The 14423-nt window shown below is 39.2% G+C and overlaps 1 protein-coding gene and 1 pseudogene across 1 annotated transcript; one reads left to right on the top strand and one right to left on the bottom strand.

The window, feature by feature from the left end:
• The first annotated feature begins 199 nt into the window (after positions 1-199).
• Positions 200-4899, top strand: LOC124069815 (ras-related protein Rab-18-B). The gene is made up of 7 exons (XM_046409277.1): positions 200-406; positions 813-868; positions 1018-1079; positions 1835-1907; positions 2205-2323; positions 2596-2662; positions 3370-4899. The coding sequence occupies exons 1-7, from the start codon at positions 339-341 to the stop codon at positions 3540-3542; spliced, it is 618 nt and encodes a 205-aa protein (XP_046265233.1). The 5' UTR covers positions 200-338; the 3' UTR covers positions 3543-4899.
• Positions 4900-6522: 1623 nt separating this feature from the next.
• Positions 6523-13524, bottom strand: LOC124069663 (annotated as a pseudogene).
• Positions 13525-14423: the final 899 nt, after the last annotated feature.

Genomic DNA, 14423 nt, shown 5'->3' with positions numbered 1-14423 from the left:
AGTTCGATAACGTTTAATTCAGTTTTATTTAAACAAAACCAAATTACCAGCCAGATGCAAAAGCCTAACCAAACGTCTATACGAATACAATAATAAAATACTGATAGCATATTAATTTTATTTGATCCTATTGTATCTTGAACCTCGTATGTATACGCACAGTCACTGTGTACGTATACTGTACGTAGATGCCGTGACGTCAAACGTTGCAGACTGGGCGGAAGTTACGCGAACAGCAGGCTGTCAACGGAGGTGCTAGCCGCCTGCTGCTCTCAAAACAAGTGAATTCAGCGATAAAGGCTTCGCCAAGTGAAAGTCAAGCTAGCTCTCATAAGAATATGGATGAAGACGTTCTTACTACTCTGAAGCTGCTGATAATTGGTGAAAGTGGAGTCGGGAAGTCCAGGTTTGTTCGGTTTCTAGCGAGCTCATTAGCTAGCCTGTTGTGAATGTTGACATTCTTGTTGTTATGTAAGTTTATTCCTTGCGGCTGAACAGCTGTTGCTACTGCTAGCTGGAAGTGTTGTTGTCCTTTTTCTGCCAGTTTACAGCAGATACTCACTGTTAAGAAGTTGACAGTTCGATGACTGATGACGTCGGCGTCATATAGGCAGCTGTGCAACTTTTTACTAATGTTTTGTTTGCTGATTAGAGTTTATATTAGACTAGAGACTACGTTCTTGTCAACGCTGAAACTGTACAGATAAAGTTAGTTGTGATCTTCCTCTAACAAACAAAGGAAGAGCCTCACAAAAGCCTGTTTGTACTAAATGCCCAGCTTATTTCCTTATTATCTTTACTTTTCCTAACAGTCTCCTCCTGAGGTTCACAGACGATACTTTTGATCCAGAGCAGTCAGCAACAATAGGTTTTATACACACACACACACACACACACACACACAGGCGTACTTAATATACGCCGACCTATGCAAAGTAGTGGCCTACTATTCAAAATAAATCCTTTAAAAGCCGTTCTTCATCTCTCTGTCTTCTCTCTGTGTGTCTGGCTGATCAGGTGTGGATTTCAAAGTAAAGACACTTGCAATAGATGGGAACAGAGCGAAGCTCGCCATATGGGTAAGACTCAAGTCAGTAGGCTATTGTCCACTGTTTATTTCTGTTGTCAGGAAAAACATGATGGATTACGGGGTTTCTCCACGAGATGGCGATATTGCACAGGCAGAATAACTGAAAGAAGCTAAAAACGGTTTAAACCTCCTGTCAGGTTTAAAGTGTCCCCGTCCCAGTGTACGGTTAAAACACTCCATACACAGTGAGGCCACAAACTGAGGCTTAGATGCTGATCTCCCATGAACTTTATTATTTTTGGGGCCGAGGCAGTTTCAAGGTTCATATTAAATGTAGTTAGTGTTCTTTGTTTTTCAATAAAAATAAATACATATATGTTACATTGGCATTATGTCTGTTTGGGTAAAACCAAGTCAAACGTATATCTAAATTTAAAATACATATACACAGCTATAGGAAAATTTGATTTTCAGTGTTGTGTTCCTGTGTTTTTTTGTTTGTTTGTTTTGTTTGTTTGTTTTGTTTTGTTTTGTTTTTTTAAAGACTTCTCTGGTCATCCTTTTTTTAACATTAGAACAATATGAGGGATAAGGGTGCAAAGGAAAAGTCTGTAAGGACTCCTCATGTAATTGCCAGTTTCGCAGCAGGACAGCCCTGAGGCCTTGCAGACTTGTCTGGAACACATGCCAAAGTCAGCGTCTATGTGGATGTTGAGACTTGGCGAGTGTTCCCGTTGGTCTTAAAAGTTTGGTATCATGGAGCTTTTCTGCTGCCATTGAATTTAAGTGTCCTTACTTTTGCAGGACACAGCTGGACAGGAAAGGTTTCGCACTTTGACACCCAGCTACTACCGCGGTGCACAGGGAGTCATACTCGGTAAATAGTGATGATAACAAAACCACATAACAAGTTCAATTCCAGACTGAGAGACAGTTTTCTCTGCTCAGCTCCCCACTTTTCATAGCACTTTCTTTAAACTTGAACCTTCCAGAGTGACAGATATGTTGCTTCTTTATTATTTGCTTGCAAATAATTTGTTTTACAAACATGACATTGAAATTAATTATACTCAGATAATCAGTAAAAGTCATTTAGGGTCTCAGCTAAAATGTTATTATACATTTATAAAATATTTCCTCTAACTCTTTTTCCCTGTTTGGATGGTTTTGACAGTGTATGATGTGACAAAGCGCGATACATTTACAAAGCTTGAAAACTGGCTGAATGAACTGGAGACCTACACAACACGCAATGACATCGTGAAAATGCTTGTTGGGAACAAAATTGATAAGGTAAGCCTGTTCTTTGTGCCAGTTGGACACATACAGTGCAAGATGTTGGATTTGTTTTGTATAGGATATTAAGAGTCATAGAGGCCTTGATGTTAACCTTGACTTTATATATGCCTTTTACATTATTAATGTTAAAATATGAAAAAAATCATTCAACACCAGAAATAGTCAAAAAAGTGTTTGAGAAATATGCTCATCAGTTATAACTGTGTAGTTCGTGATGTTTGAACACTTAATCCTTTAACTACATATCATGTCTGTCTGGTTTTCAGGACGACCATGAAGTGGACAGAAATGAGGGGCTGAAATTTGCAAGGAAACACTCTATGCTTTTTATTGGTGAGTATCCATGTTAGAGTGAAATCAGACATGGTCAGACATGGTCATTTAAACCAACAGAGCCATAAAATGTAACTTAGAGTCGTTAAAATGTACCATACCCTGCTGAAAAGTCAGGAGGGTAATTGCGTAGTTGGAACAAGTCAAGACATTACTTAGTAAGTCATGCATTTAGTTTGGGTTTGCTGTGTTCTTTGTAATGCTTGGACATTTTCAAGTCTGTACTGTTAGAGCTGTGCTGAAAGATGCAGCCGCTCCAGAAGAACTGCATTATGATTAAAATCTTTCATTTATCTGATCCATGTCTACACGTGTTCCTGATTCACTTCTCAAATCTGCCCCTCTTTGGGAAATTAGGTTAACGTTTCTGTGGAGTTTCCATTTTAGAACGGCTAAATTAAGGGGTTTTGAAAAGGGTTGGGAAAGAAGATGTTGTGGATTTAATCTACTGCAAGGATGTCTTCATCCCACTGAACAGATCCTGCTTCTTAAATGAAGTCATTTAATGCTTTACAGCTCATGTTTGTCAACATCCAAGTATTTTTAAAATTTCTTCCACTAGTTTTACTACATTGTAAAAAGAAAGCTCTGCTTTGAATTTGAAACCTGATGTTTCTTTTTGTTTTGTTTTGTTTTTTTGAGAGTGTGGCACCATTTTTTTTAGTACAGATCTAATAAATCTCGGTAACTCTTTCTGCTTTGTATAGAGGCCAGTGCAAAGACCAAAGATGGCGTCCAGTGTGCCTTCGAGGAGCTTGTGGAGAAGATCCTCCAGACTCCGGGGCTTTGGGAGAGTGAAAACCAGGGTCAGAAGCTCCATCTGGGGGACCAGCAGCAGGGTGGTGGCAGGGCATGTGGAGGATACTGTTCCATTCCCTGAATCTGGACAGAACCAAAGAGCACCAACATGATAGGAATCCCTGCGAACCAGAAACAGAGAGGGAAATAGAGAAAGGGATGGAGATGGAGAGGTGGAACTGGATGAGTACTTTAAAAAATATCTGTTGTTCGAAAGGACTTTGCTGTTTGCACACTTCCTTCTCAACCATTATCTGTCACATGTGATTGCCCTCTGTTCAAAACATGAATGAAAGGATCATGCAAAAATAGCCTGTTGTCAAAGGAAGCGTAGTGTTTTAAATTAACATAACTATGCCAAGTGTATGTCATGGAGTGCATGTCTGTTTTGAATTTATCTTATTGGCAACAATGATTCTGTTGTACATCAAGGCAGTGAGTTAATAGTGTAGCACAAATAACATGAACCAATTTGTAGGTTACAGTATGTAGCTTGTCAAATTTGACTCCAAGTGATTCCTTCTGATCAGTACAGAAAAAAAATACTAGTTCCCTGCTTATGCTTTGTGAGCTGTAAATGTCGGCTTCTACGTATCTGCAAAGTACAAAATGTTCTACAACTCAAACATTTGTGGGTTTTAGTTCACATCACTTGGACTGAAGCTGGTGGTGAAAAAGACTTGTTACGTGGAGTGTTTGTTGGCCTCCATTTACCATCTGTTGTTATACACCAGAACACTGTGAATGCCAAGTAAAACATTTCACGATGGTCCCCAGTTACTGACACTAGTTCATTTTGCTGTAAATCCAATTATTATTCATTTGATGGTGATTTCCATCAAATTCTGTGTATTCTTTACATGAAAAAATCCCAAACAAGTAATCCTCATTTAGGATTTTCTGTATCCATACCAGTCTTTTTCTTTGCATGTCTGATCTTGACCATAACTTCCACATCTAAAAGTCAAGGGTTTACAGTATTAAGAGCGCTTGCAATAAATATGCTCTTTTACTAACTTTTGTTCAGTTCACCTCTGCTCTGGCAAAATGTCATTTAGTTTCAGCTGGATCCTGTAAGCTTGTTTTCTTCCCATTCATTTTGCAGTCTCTGTGTGGCCTATATAATGTCCCACTCATGTACTGGAGGCATTTCTCACATATTATAGTACATAGATAGAACAGATAGAACATTCCTTAGACCTGTTTGATGTATTGCCATTTGTTTGAATTCCTTTTTCTTGTTTAGAATCATGTTGACATTTCCCCTTCTTTATCACTATACCTTTTCCTCTTGTTTTGCTGTGCACCTATCTGAATCACATTCAGCAATATGTTATATTGATATTTGCCTTAAAACTGAATGGCACTTGCTGCGGTTATGGTCCAGTAACATTGTATTTTATCAAACTGAAATAAACGACAACCTCAAGATGCCATCACTCAAGACTAATTATTTTTTAACCGCCATTTGAGAACTTCCATTTAGTTTCCATGTCATGTTGAAGCCCACCTAATCAAAAGCAGCTTCACAGTGAAAGCAGGAGTAATACTTTGTTGATGACTCGCCTGACGTACATGCAAGACTGAAAACATTCTTTGCACAAAATGTCAAAAACAGACCAAAACCAGGACACGAGTGGAAAAATCCTGTTAATCACGTTTTGTAAAAAGGTCCCAGAGGATAGTGTGTGATTTTAAGCTTATGTTTGGTGTCAGGATGTCCCCAGATGGAACAGGACCCTAAGCACAAGTCTCCTCAGAGGCAGAGTACCAGACATTCCCCTTAGGCTTATTGTGTTCTCTGTACTTACAATAGATTTTGGCAGTTGACCCCACATTGAGGTCAGGAAATTCCTGACATTTGGCTTTTGTATTTTAACATCAAAAACAGATGACACTTGTGTGCCTCCCTGTTATACAGATGTTTGCGTTTCAAGAAAAACAGAAAACAAAATTGTGCTCCTCAGACAGACATCAAATTGTATTTCAACATAATATCAGCAGTTTGTCAAACAGTCACAAAACATAAACATCTGTGCGAATGAACACTACTAAATCCAGGATGCTGACACCCAAATGGTAGGTTCAGTTCCTGTCTGAGGTTAGGTTTAGGCCACAAAAGCACTTTGAGGTTATGGAAATTTAGCGTTAGAAAAAGATATTTCCAGTTTGTGTGTGATGCAGTTCCAAAATGTTACCTATAGGATTCACTTTGGTCAGGGTGTGAGAAAGACTACGATTGCGATGTTAATAAATGTCACAAAATATATGAACAATTTGTGTCCATGTAAAGGAAGTCTGTTGATTACATTTCATTACTGATACTGCGATAAATATCTGTGAGCATCCTACCTTATTATTTCACTATAATATTCATTGTTTCAACAAGAACTCTTCCAAATTTGTTTTACCTGTATTAATTGACCTTTAGGCCGCTAAGGGGCAGCAGAAATATGTTGAAAAAAAAAAATACTGACATCATTTCATAAGCTGATATGGGAAGTTGTTAGCTAGACTCTACGCATTCAGCTGGCACGGAGCCACATTAGAATACATTTGGAGTCATGCTCTTAGCTAACTTCTTAATGCTCTGCTCTGTTCACTGGCTAGTTGCCAAACTTATTGGCTGTTTGGTGTTGAAAAGCTAGCTGTTTTTATATCTGAAAGCAGTTAAATCTGCCTGTGGTGGCTGATACACTACAGAAGCTTGAGGAAAAAGGAAAATCAGGTGATAATCCTCTGTTAGTTCATTCCAGAGAGTACCTTTTACATACAGTATTCATTTGATTTATTAATAAATAAAAACATTATAGCTGCTTTATCTCTGTGGCAAGAAACTGCAACATGTTACCTGTGAGTATTCAGCCTTTGATCTCATATTTCATTAGCTTGGTCAGATTTACTGACATAAATTGCAGTAAAATACCATGTTCAACTGTAACTGTGAATCCTTTACCTTCATCGATGTTCTTCAGAGGAATTTTAACCACAGTACAATGCTTTAAGTCCTGCCCTGCCCGCCACCCGCCCATCCCCATTAGCCTTAACCTTTTAAAAAGCAATTTGAAAGGATATAATAAAACTGAGGCCCACGGTGGCGTACAATTGGTCAAAAGATTTCACATTGGGTTTATTCAAATAGCTGCTGTCAAACTTTACCATAGGATGATAATCCAGTCTCATAGAAGTTAATATAACTTAATGCAACAGATGGCAATAGGAAGAAACATTAGAAACATGGCAAAAACAGTACAGTGCGTTATGTCAGTTTTTCCATTTTACAACATGAAATTAATTGAAAATGTCAAAGTTTATCAGCATTACAAAATAACAGGCTGTACATTCTGTACCTTGCAAGGCACTTAAGCATCTGGGATTCCTATATGGACCTATGTGCTTAGAGCGGACGCTCAAATTAAAAGTCTACACGCTATTTGCCAGGGCCACTTTAACAGTCTGGACCTCAGAGATATGAGAGGATTTCTGGATGATGCGGTTGGTGAGAGCAGGCCCTGCAGTGCCGCTCTGCTTCAGAGCAGAGGTGGGTCCTGTGACACACATCCTGTCTATGATCGTGCTGGGCACAGTTACGCCACTCTGGTCTGCCATGCAGCTCTGTCCCTGGGCCAAATTAGTCAGAGCCACAGCAGCGTGGATCTCCCTCCAGCCCTGATCGACTGGTCTCTGCTTACCTCCATCCTGCTGCTGGTCCCTGTGAATGTATTAAAAGAAAACAGCAGGATGTAGTGGATTAATAAACATCATTTCACCTCTTTCCTAAATGAACCTGGAAAAAAATCTGCTGAAGAGCAATTTTAGAAATCCAAAGCAGAAATGGTGAATTTGCTTGGATATGTCTTCTTGATGGAATAATAATATGGATAAATTACAGGTGGTGGAACAACTTCCATTATACGGTAAATAGTATGACTTTTCAAATTGAGTGTAAAGTGCTGGTTTGACTGCAGATTGAGCAATGAACAATTATCTTACCTGTCACATTTATTTGAAGTATAGTCAATGGTATCTACAAGAGAGAAGAAAAAGACTCACCTAAACATCAACAGCAACATGTCCGTGAGTCTTTATGTGTGTATTCATAGGTCAGTGTGCATATGCATGGGTTTGGTGCAGGTTTGTGTGTGCACACAGTCACTCCTTGTCTAGTATGTCTCACTGGATGTGTTTTACAGTGCCAGAAAGGTCTGACTCAGTGAAGTGCAGCCGGCTGCCTTCACTCAGCTATTCTGGCCAAAACAAATGCAATACAGAGTTTCTCTTGAGCTTTCAAGAGGGAAAAATAATCTAATACCTGCATTGTGTAATAAGGACCGACACAGTGTGTTTCAGGGTTCCATCTCTGCTAGCAATTGTATGGTTAGTCTATGGTGTATCATTCCTTTTCCAAAAGCTATCCCTTAATTACTTGATTAAATTTTGCCAGCTGGCAGGATGGTGTCCTATGGATGAATACCTGAGAACCCAAACCTATCGGTGAAGAAAGGAAGGATTGGTCTTAATATCACAGTGTGTTAATGGAGTTAAACTACAGTATCTCTGGCTATTTCAGAAGGAGGAGCAGGATAAATAAGACTTTATATTGCTTACAATTTCTGTTTGTGGTCTGTGCATAAGCGTGCAATGATATGTAGAACATATTTTCCATTTCAGTTTTGGAAAACTGCCTTTTTTCACTGGAGCAGATAGAAGCTGGTCAGAATTTTTCTTCAGTGAGCAACAGACAGGGAAATTAGAGACCCACTGTGAAACACAGTCTTTCAATGCTAACAGCCCAAAATATCACCATCTCTGATTTCTTGAGCCAGGCTGGAGCCAAGAGCAACTACTTATTGATAGTAAATCATATGGCTGTTTAATGGCTTTTTGCTACTGAACATCCCTGAACGTTTCTCTCTTTAGCCATAACATGCTTTGCCAAGAAAGTACTTCAGAACCTCTGTTGTATTTACTGCCAAGAAAAAAACATTGTTTTACCTCTTGTGACTCTCAGATTTACTGCAGGGATCAGTTACAACCAAATTTTTATGAGAGTAATGAAGCTGCTGACGGCTTTTTTGATAGTATATTGCGCTGCAGTTGTGCAACATAGTAATTATTTCACGTTAGGGCTTACATCTACCTCTATTTATTTACAAATAAGTAAGTAATAATGAGATGTTTGTACGAGATGTTTGAATATTTATTTGCTATATATTAACTGCAAGAAACCTGGACAGTTTTGTATATATGGTTATGGTATTTAGATTTTCATTTCTACCATAAATCCTATCTCATGTTACCCAATTAAATGAAATAATGTCAGCAGTCTGTCCCAAGTCTTTAATGTTCTCCCACAATATCTGTTTAAATCCCATGGTCAAATAACTTTCAGTAATCTCACATGTGTGTCATTGGGTTCCTTGCTGGAAAATGACAGCGTACTGAGAAATTACAACACTTTATTTCCTCAATGTTCATATGTATTTGTGACCAAGAAACTCCCCTCTCAGCAGGCATGTTTTTATTTAAAACAAAATGGGTGGAAAACACAGCGATAGTTTTTTACCACTCTGCTGGTGATGCTGGCCAAATTTATGGCTCTCCGGCCTTATTAAGGGAAGTATCGAAATTGATGCGAGTACCATATTATTTGGTGTAATCATCCTCATATTTCTGTACAGTAAATATTAACTCCACTAACAAATATTATTCCATAAGACTTTTATTGCCTGTGGGATTCAGAGCCAGACTGATACGTTAAAGTATCCATGTAAGAGACATAGTGGCATCAATTATTAGTCCATCACTCAAAGTTTAGTGACTGGTTTAGCCGTCTCCTGGGCAGAGTATAGATGTGTTAATGGTGTTAGTGCCTGTCATGAATCTGGCAGCTTGACTTTCCACTTCACCTCCACAGAAAAGCCATGCTGCATATTGCAAACACTCTTATTATGACCAGCAGGGATACATTAAAAGTTTGCTGCCCACATAGTCTGTGATGACATCAAGAAACCCCTAAATAATCAAAGTGAGTGATAACATGTTGGGCAACAGTAATTCAGCATGTTTGGAAATATGCTGAATGTTTAGGTGAAAGGATTGATATCACTCAGTCAGCAGACCATTAGTGTAGCTTAGCATAAAGACTGAATGCAGGAACAGGATACAGAAACTTCTAGCTTGGGTCTGTCCAAAGTTGACAAAAATCAATTTACCATTCAAATACAAAAACTCACTAATCAACATGTTATATTTGATTTGTTTTATCCGTTTTTGATAAAACTGATAAAAATGGTTCTGATATGTGGATTTGATTACCTTCAAGCTAACTGTTTCCTCTTGTTTGCAGTCTAAATGATACATGGAGTAAACTGTCTGCTTGCTATAGCTTCATACTTAGCATTCAAACATGAGAAAGGTGTTGATCATTTTAAATAACGTTAGGCAAGAAAAGCAATAAGTGTATCCAAAATGTCAAATTATTCCCTAAAATGAATAGATTAGACTTGGATCATGTATTAATGTTTGCCAGGAAAGTTTTTCTAAAGTAATCTAAAAGGAACTTCAAGCATTTCCTGTTTAATTTTACAGTGAAAGTTGAGATATGAGATGAGACATACTAAAAAGTAGAATTGGTTACAAAAATCTTTTCACAAGTCTTATGATATAATGTAAATGTAGATTGATTTTGAGTAGTAAAGTAACCATGCAGCCTGCCAAAGCACACATGAGTCGAGGAAGCAAAGCTGCACCCTCGAACGCTGATGAGAAAAGCCCGACGGATATCGACGATCTCGCTCTGCGTTGTCTCACAGCTGAGTGGCACCTCTGACAGTCGTTCTACGAAACGTCTTCAGTGCGTCACTGACAGACTGTCCGTACATTTTGACATTTGGCTAAGGTTTCCACTTCTCACCCTGGGAAAAATAAAGTCTCAGACATTCTGTAATTGTCCTTGAGACTGAACTGGACATTTCCACTATGGCAAGAAGCTGAAACGGAACAAATGGCACATTCTAGTATATGGAAATGATATTTGCGGTGTGCAGCAGCAGCCAGCACAAGTTCCATCCAATTTTAAAATGAGGGATTTCAGCGTCTGTATAAATCTTTATTAGTAACGTTTGTAAAGGCTTTGGCTTCTGTACCTTAGCGGATTTGATGGTTGTCAGTGTGCTGTGCTCCCTAAAGTTCTGAAAGGGCACCCAGGTGTCAAACTCCCTCCTAGTTTTGCTGTAACTTTATAATTGAATCTTGCAGAGCTTCTGACTCTCGATGAAATGCCAGAAATTTATTAATGTCAGGGAGCTCTGAGGAGCCATGTGGAAGTTTCTGTTCAGTCTGTTCTTATTTTACTGTACACTGTGGTGCGTTAAAATGAACTGAGGGGAAGCAAGCTAGTTAAAGTGTCTTTTTACCTCACATTCATAATAAATCTACAATTAACTAGGAAGATGCTTTAATGATTTCTGTAGAAAGGGGGTGCTATGTTCCCAAACATCCCTGATATTGTTTTCATTGCTTAACTTGTTATGATCTTATGTATGAGTGTTTGCATCATTACATGCTTTCCCTGACTCCACTATTAAATGAAGATTCATTGTTAAAGCACAACATTCCACTGATCCTACTGCTTTAATGTGTGATATCTCTCACCCATGTGGTAGACAAAGTTGGCCTCAGTTTCATAGGATGAAGCTGGGGAGACAACATCTCGATCACAATCGTTGGAGCTGAACGACTCAGAGTGGCTCCTCCTCTTGTGGACTGAGGTGACGCCATCGGCCTTCGCCGCCATCATGTGCCGCAGGGTGTCATTCAGATACCGATTCAGTAAACTGCTCTTGTACTTGGATGGAGGTGACACACTGTCGTCACTGTTGGCAGAGTCTGGCATGGCAAGGACACTGCCCTGTTTCTGGAGCATGCTCTTGTGGGAAGGTGACCTGCCAAAGTTTGATTGGCTGATAGGAGTTTGTGAGGGACATTCTTCATCTGCAGCAAAGGAAACAAAACTGTGACTTATTTCATTTTGTTTTGACTCAAATGATTTATATGAATATTTAAGATGTTACAAATTATGATTAGTACCGCAGTTTCAGTGGGCAAAGTTTTAGATCTAAATCCGGTCTTTATTTTCACTTTTCCATTCATAAAAAGACTAATAAACTTAAATACTGCAACTCGTACCCTCTGAGTCTGTGTCATCACTGCACACGCTCAGTCGCTCAGCATTCCCCTGGATGTATTTATTGTACAGTTTGATCCTCAGCGCCCAGCTCAGGTCTGGCTGTCTCACAGTGTTCTTCAGCCTCCGCCGGGCATTTGCAAACCAGTTTGAAACCTGAACAGATCCACCTTGTTAGGGCAGCACTGGCTTCTTTAACTCACAAAATTCAATTGCAACGAACAAACTTGGAGCAAACCCAGCAATCACTTTGCCTTCATTCTACTTCACGCCATTTTTTTCCCACAAGCTCATCTCTCACCTGCACTAATGTCATATGTGAGCCCAGCGCCAGCAGGACCTTCTCTGTCTTGGTGGGGTAGGGGTTGTCCCGGTGTTTGTACAGCCAATGTTTCAGTGGTCGGGCCATGTCCTGCAGCACCTGTCTCTTGTGGCGAACTTTGACCCCACCCAGACGAGACCTAGAGGAATCAGAAGGTGCCTAATAGATTCACAAATACCACATACAATCTTTTTTGTAATAATAATAATAATTTTTAAGTATATAGCACCCTTCTTAACAGAGTTACAGAGTTGTACAAGAAGAATAAAAAGCGAAACAGATATCATGAAGAAAATTATAGATCAAACATACAAAATATACAAAAAATTTAAATAAATAAACTACAATATACATGAGATAAAATAATACAGATACGACAAAATTAATTGATAAATTACACATGATGATGATTTATTTATGTCCCTGAAGTCCATGTGTAAAGAGCTGCATAGGACTATGCAGTTTACATACTCAACTATGTAAATAAAGTCAGAACAAAAAAGGTTTAGCATGATATGATGTCAGTAGTGTCAATAATCACCTTTTATATGATGTTGAAATACTGCTTTTTAAGTGTGACTGCATTACGATACACGATACAACTGTAATACAAAATGTGACCACTTGTTTGAATATCCATCATAATACAATATTTAGACTCAAAGGACAAGAAGGCCATACCCATATCTTCTGAACTTGACAGGAGAGCTGTTTTCAGTGGCGTCCCGGCATCGCAGCAGGTCTGTGTTCTCCCCATCTGTTAAACTGCTTTGAGGTAAGTCTACACAGTCCAGTCCACTTCTCTCCTCTTCTCTCCTTTTGTCCTCCAAATGAAGCAGCGTGTCAGACTTCATCACAGCAACTCTGTTCATTGTTAGATACAGTTTTCCTCAGTCAACAGGTGCATCACTAGACTTCCAGATGTAAATAGAAGCATCCAGGTCCCATCCTGGATTCAACTGATGTAAAGGTAATTTAAAAAAGTATTCCTTGCTCTCCTTTCTGTACTCTTATGAGAGAATGTAATGTTTGAAAAGTCAGAGGATGTTGTCTGGTTTAGTTGAGCTGTGTGAGGAGAGTTCAAATAACCTGCTGCTCCTCCGCCTATTGGCTCTCCAGCCGTCCAATCATCTCTCTGGAGAGTTCTGTGAGGAAAAGCTTGCAGAGCAGCAGCAGCAGCCTCGGTAGCACTCCAGCATTTGAAAAATACTGTACATGTAAGAATATCAGCAAATGTGGTCATTAGATTTACTAGTAAGATTTTGTTTGGTGTTACTGCAGCCTGTGCTAAGCAGTTCGACATGCTCTCATATTTTCTACATGAGGCATATGAATCACTTGTGGTTTTTCTAAAAATCGTGTCAGCACATAATACATGTTTTAGCAGGGTATTTTGGAAATTTATGTGTGTAATTACATGGTTGCTAATAACCAGCAAAACCACCAAACTGTGCCTCGTGTTAGGCAGCGAATCCCGCTGAGTTGAAATGATTTCGTATAAATTGGCTCATAATGGAGTCGACACAAACGCTGGAAAGTGAAACTGATCCTTGCCTATATAATCCCCATCATCCAGTGTTGCACACGTAGTTGACATATTTCTGAGTGAGAAAATGTTTTAGCATGTGCATTCAAATGTTGTCTGCAGTGTGAGCAGGAATAATCCAACCATAATGCTCTTATGTGTCTGTGTCTGTGTTTGAGCAACATCGGCTGTGAATGATTCTAAAAACGGGGTCTGACTGAAGCTTAGCGTTGTCATTAGTGTAACTAGATGACAACGTGCAGGCGCTGGGCCCAGTATTCAAAGACTTGGTGGTTCGGCTTTAGTTGTCCAACACGTATGTTTTTCCTCTCGACATCCAAACACTCTTATGTAAGGTTGCTTGGTTCTGCAGTAATGACTTTGCCATGCACAATCCTGACTTAATAATCTTTAAGCAAACTTATGTGATAGAATGTGTTTTTCCAGCATACTGATGAATCTTTTTGCTAAAATCAACCGTTAAACATATTAAAGGTCTCCATAACTCTCATACTTGTTCATAATTCAGCAGTATCAGTGGGGAGGTTGAGTTTCAGTGGTTTCAAAGCTGAAAAACACATGGACCAGAAGCATCTCCGTTAGGTGCAGTAAATTCCTCACTCACATTCCTCAGCAGTGGTCGGAGAATGCTACATGCTATCACACACCATTTACTCCTGTCCCTCTGTGATATGTTCACCGGCTCAACTGTTGATATTAGCTGTGAACACACCTACATTCGGCAGCCAGGAGACTTGTAAAAAACATTGTGAAAGGACATATATCTTTTCATGTTTGGATAGCTTGGCACTTTGTGTGTGTGTGTCTCAGAGGTTCACACACTCCAGACCTGTCCAAAGGTCCAAACATGTAGCAGAATGTGTGTTGGGCAAATTGATTGTATCCTCAAGTATCCTCCAGGAGTAAC

The sequence above is a fragment of the Scatophagus argus genome, chromosome 13 (genome assembly GCF_020382885.2).
Source record: "Scatophagus argus isolate fScaArg1 chromosome 13, fScaArg1.pri, whole genome shotgun sequence".
Classification (NCBI taxonomy): Eukaryota; Metazoa; Chordata; class Actinopteri; family Scatophagidae; genus Scatophagus; species Scatophagus argus.
Note: the sequence above shows the minus strand (reverse complement) of the source record. Positions and strands in the feature narration are given on the sequence as shown.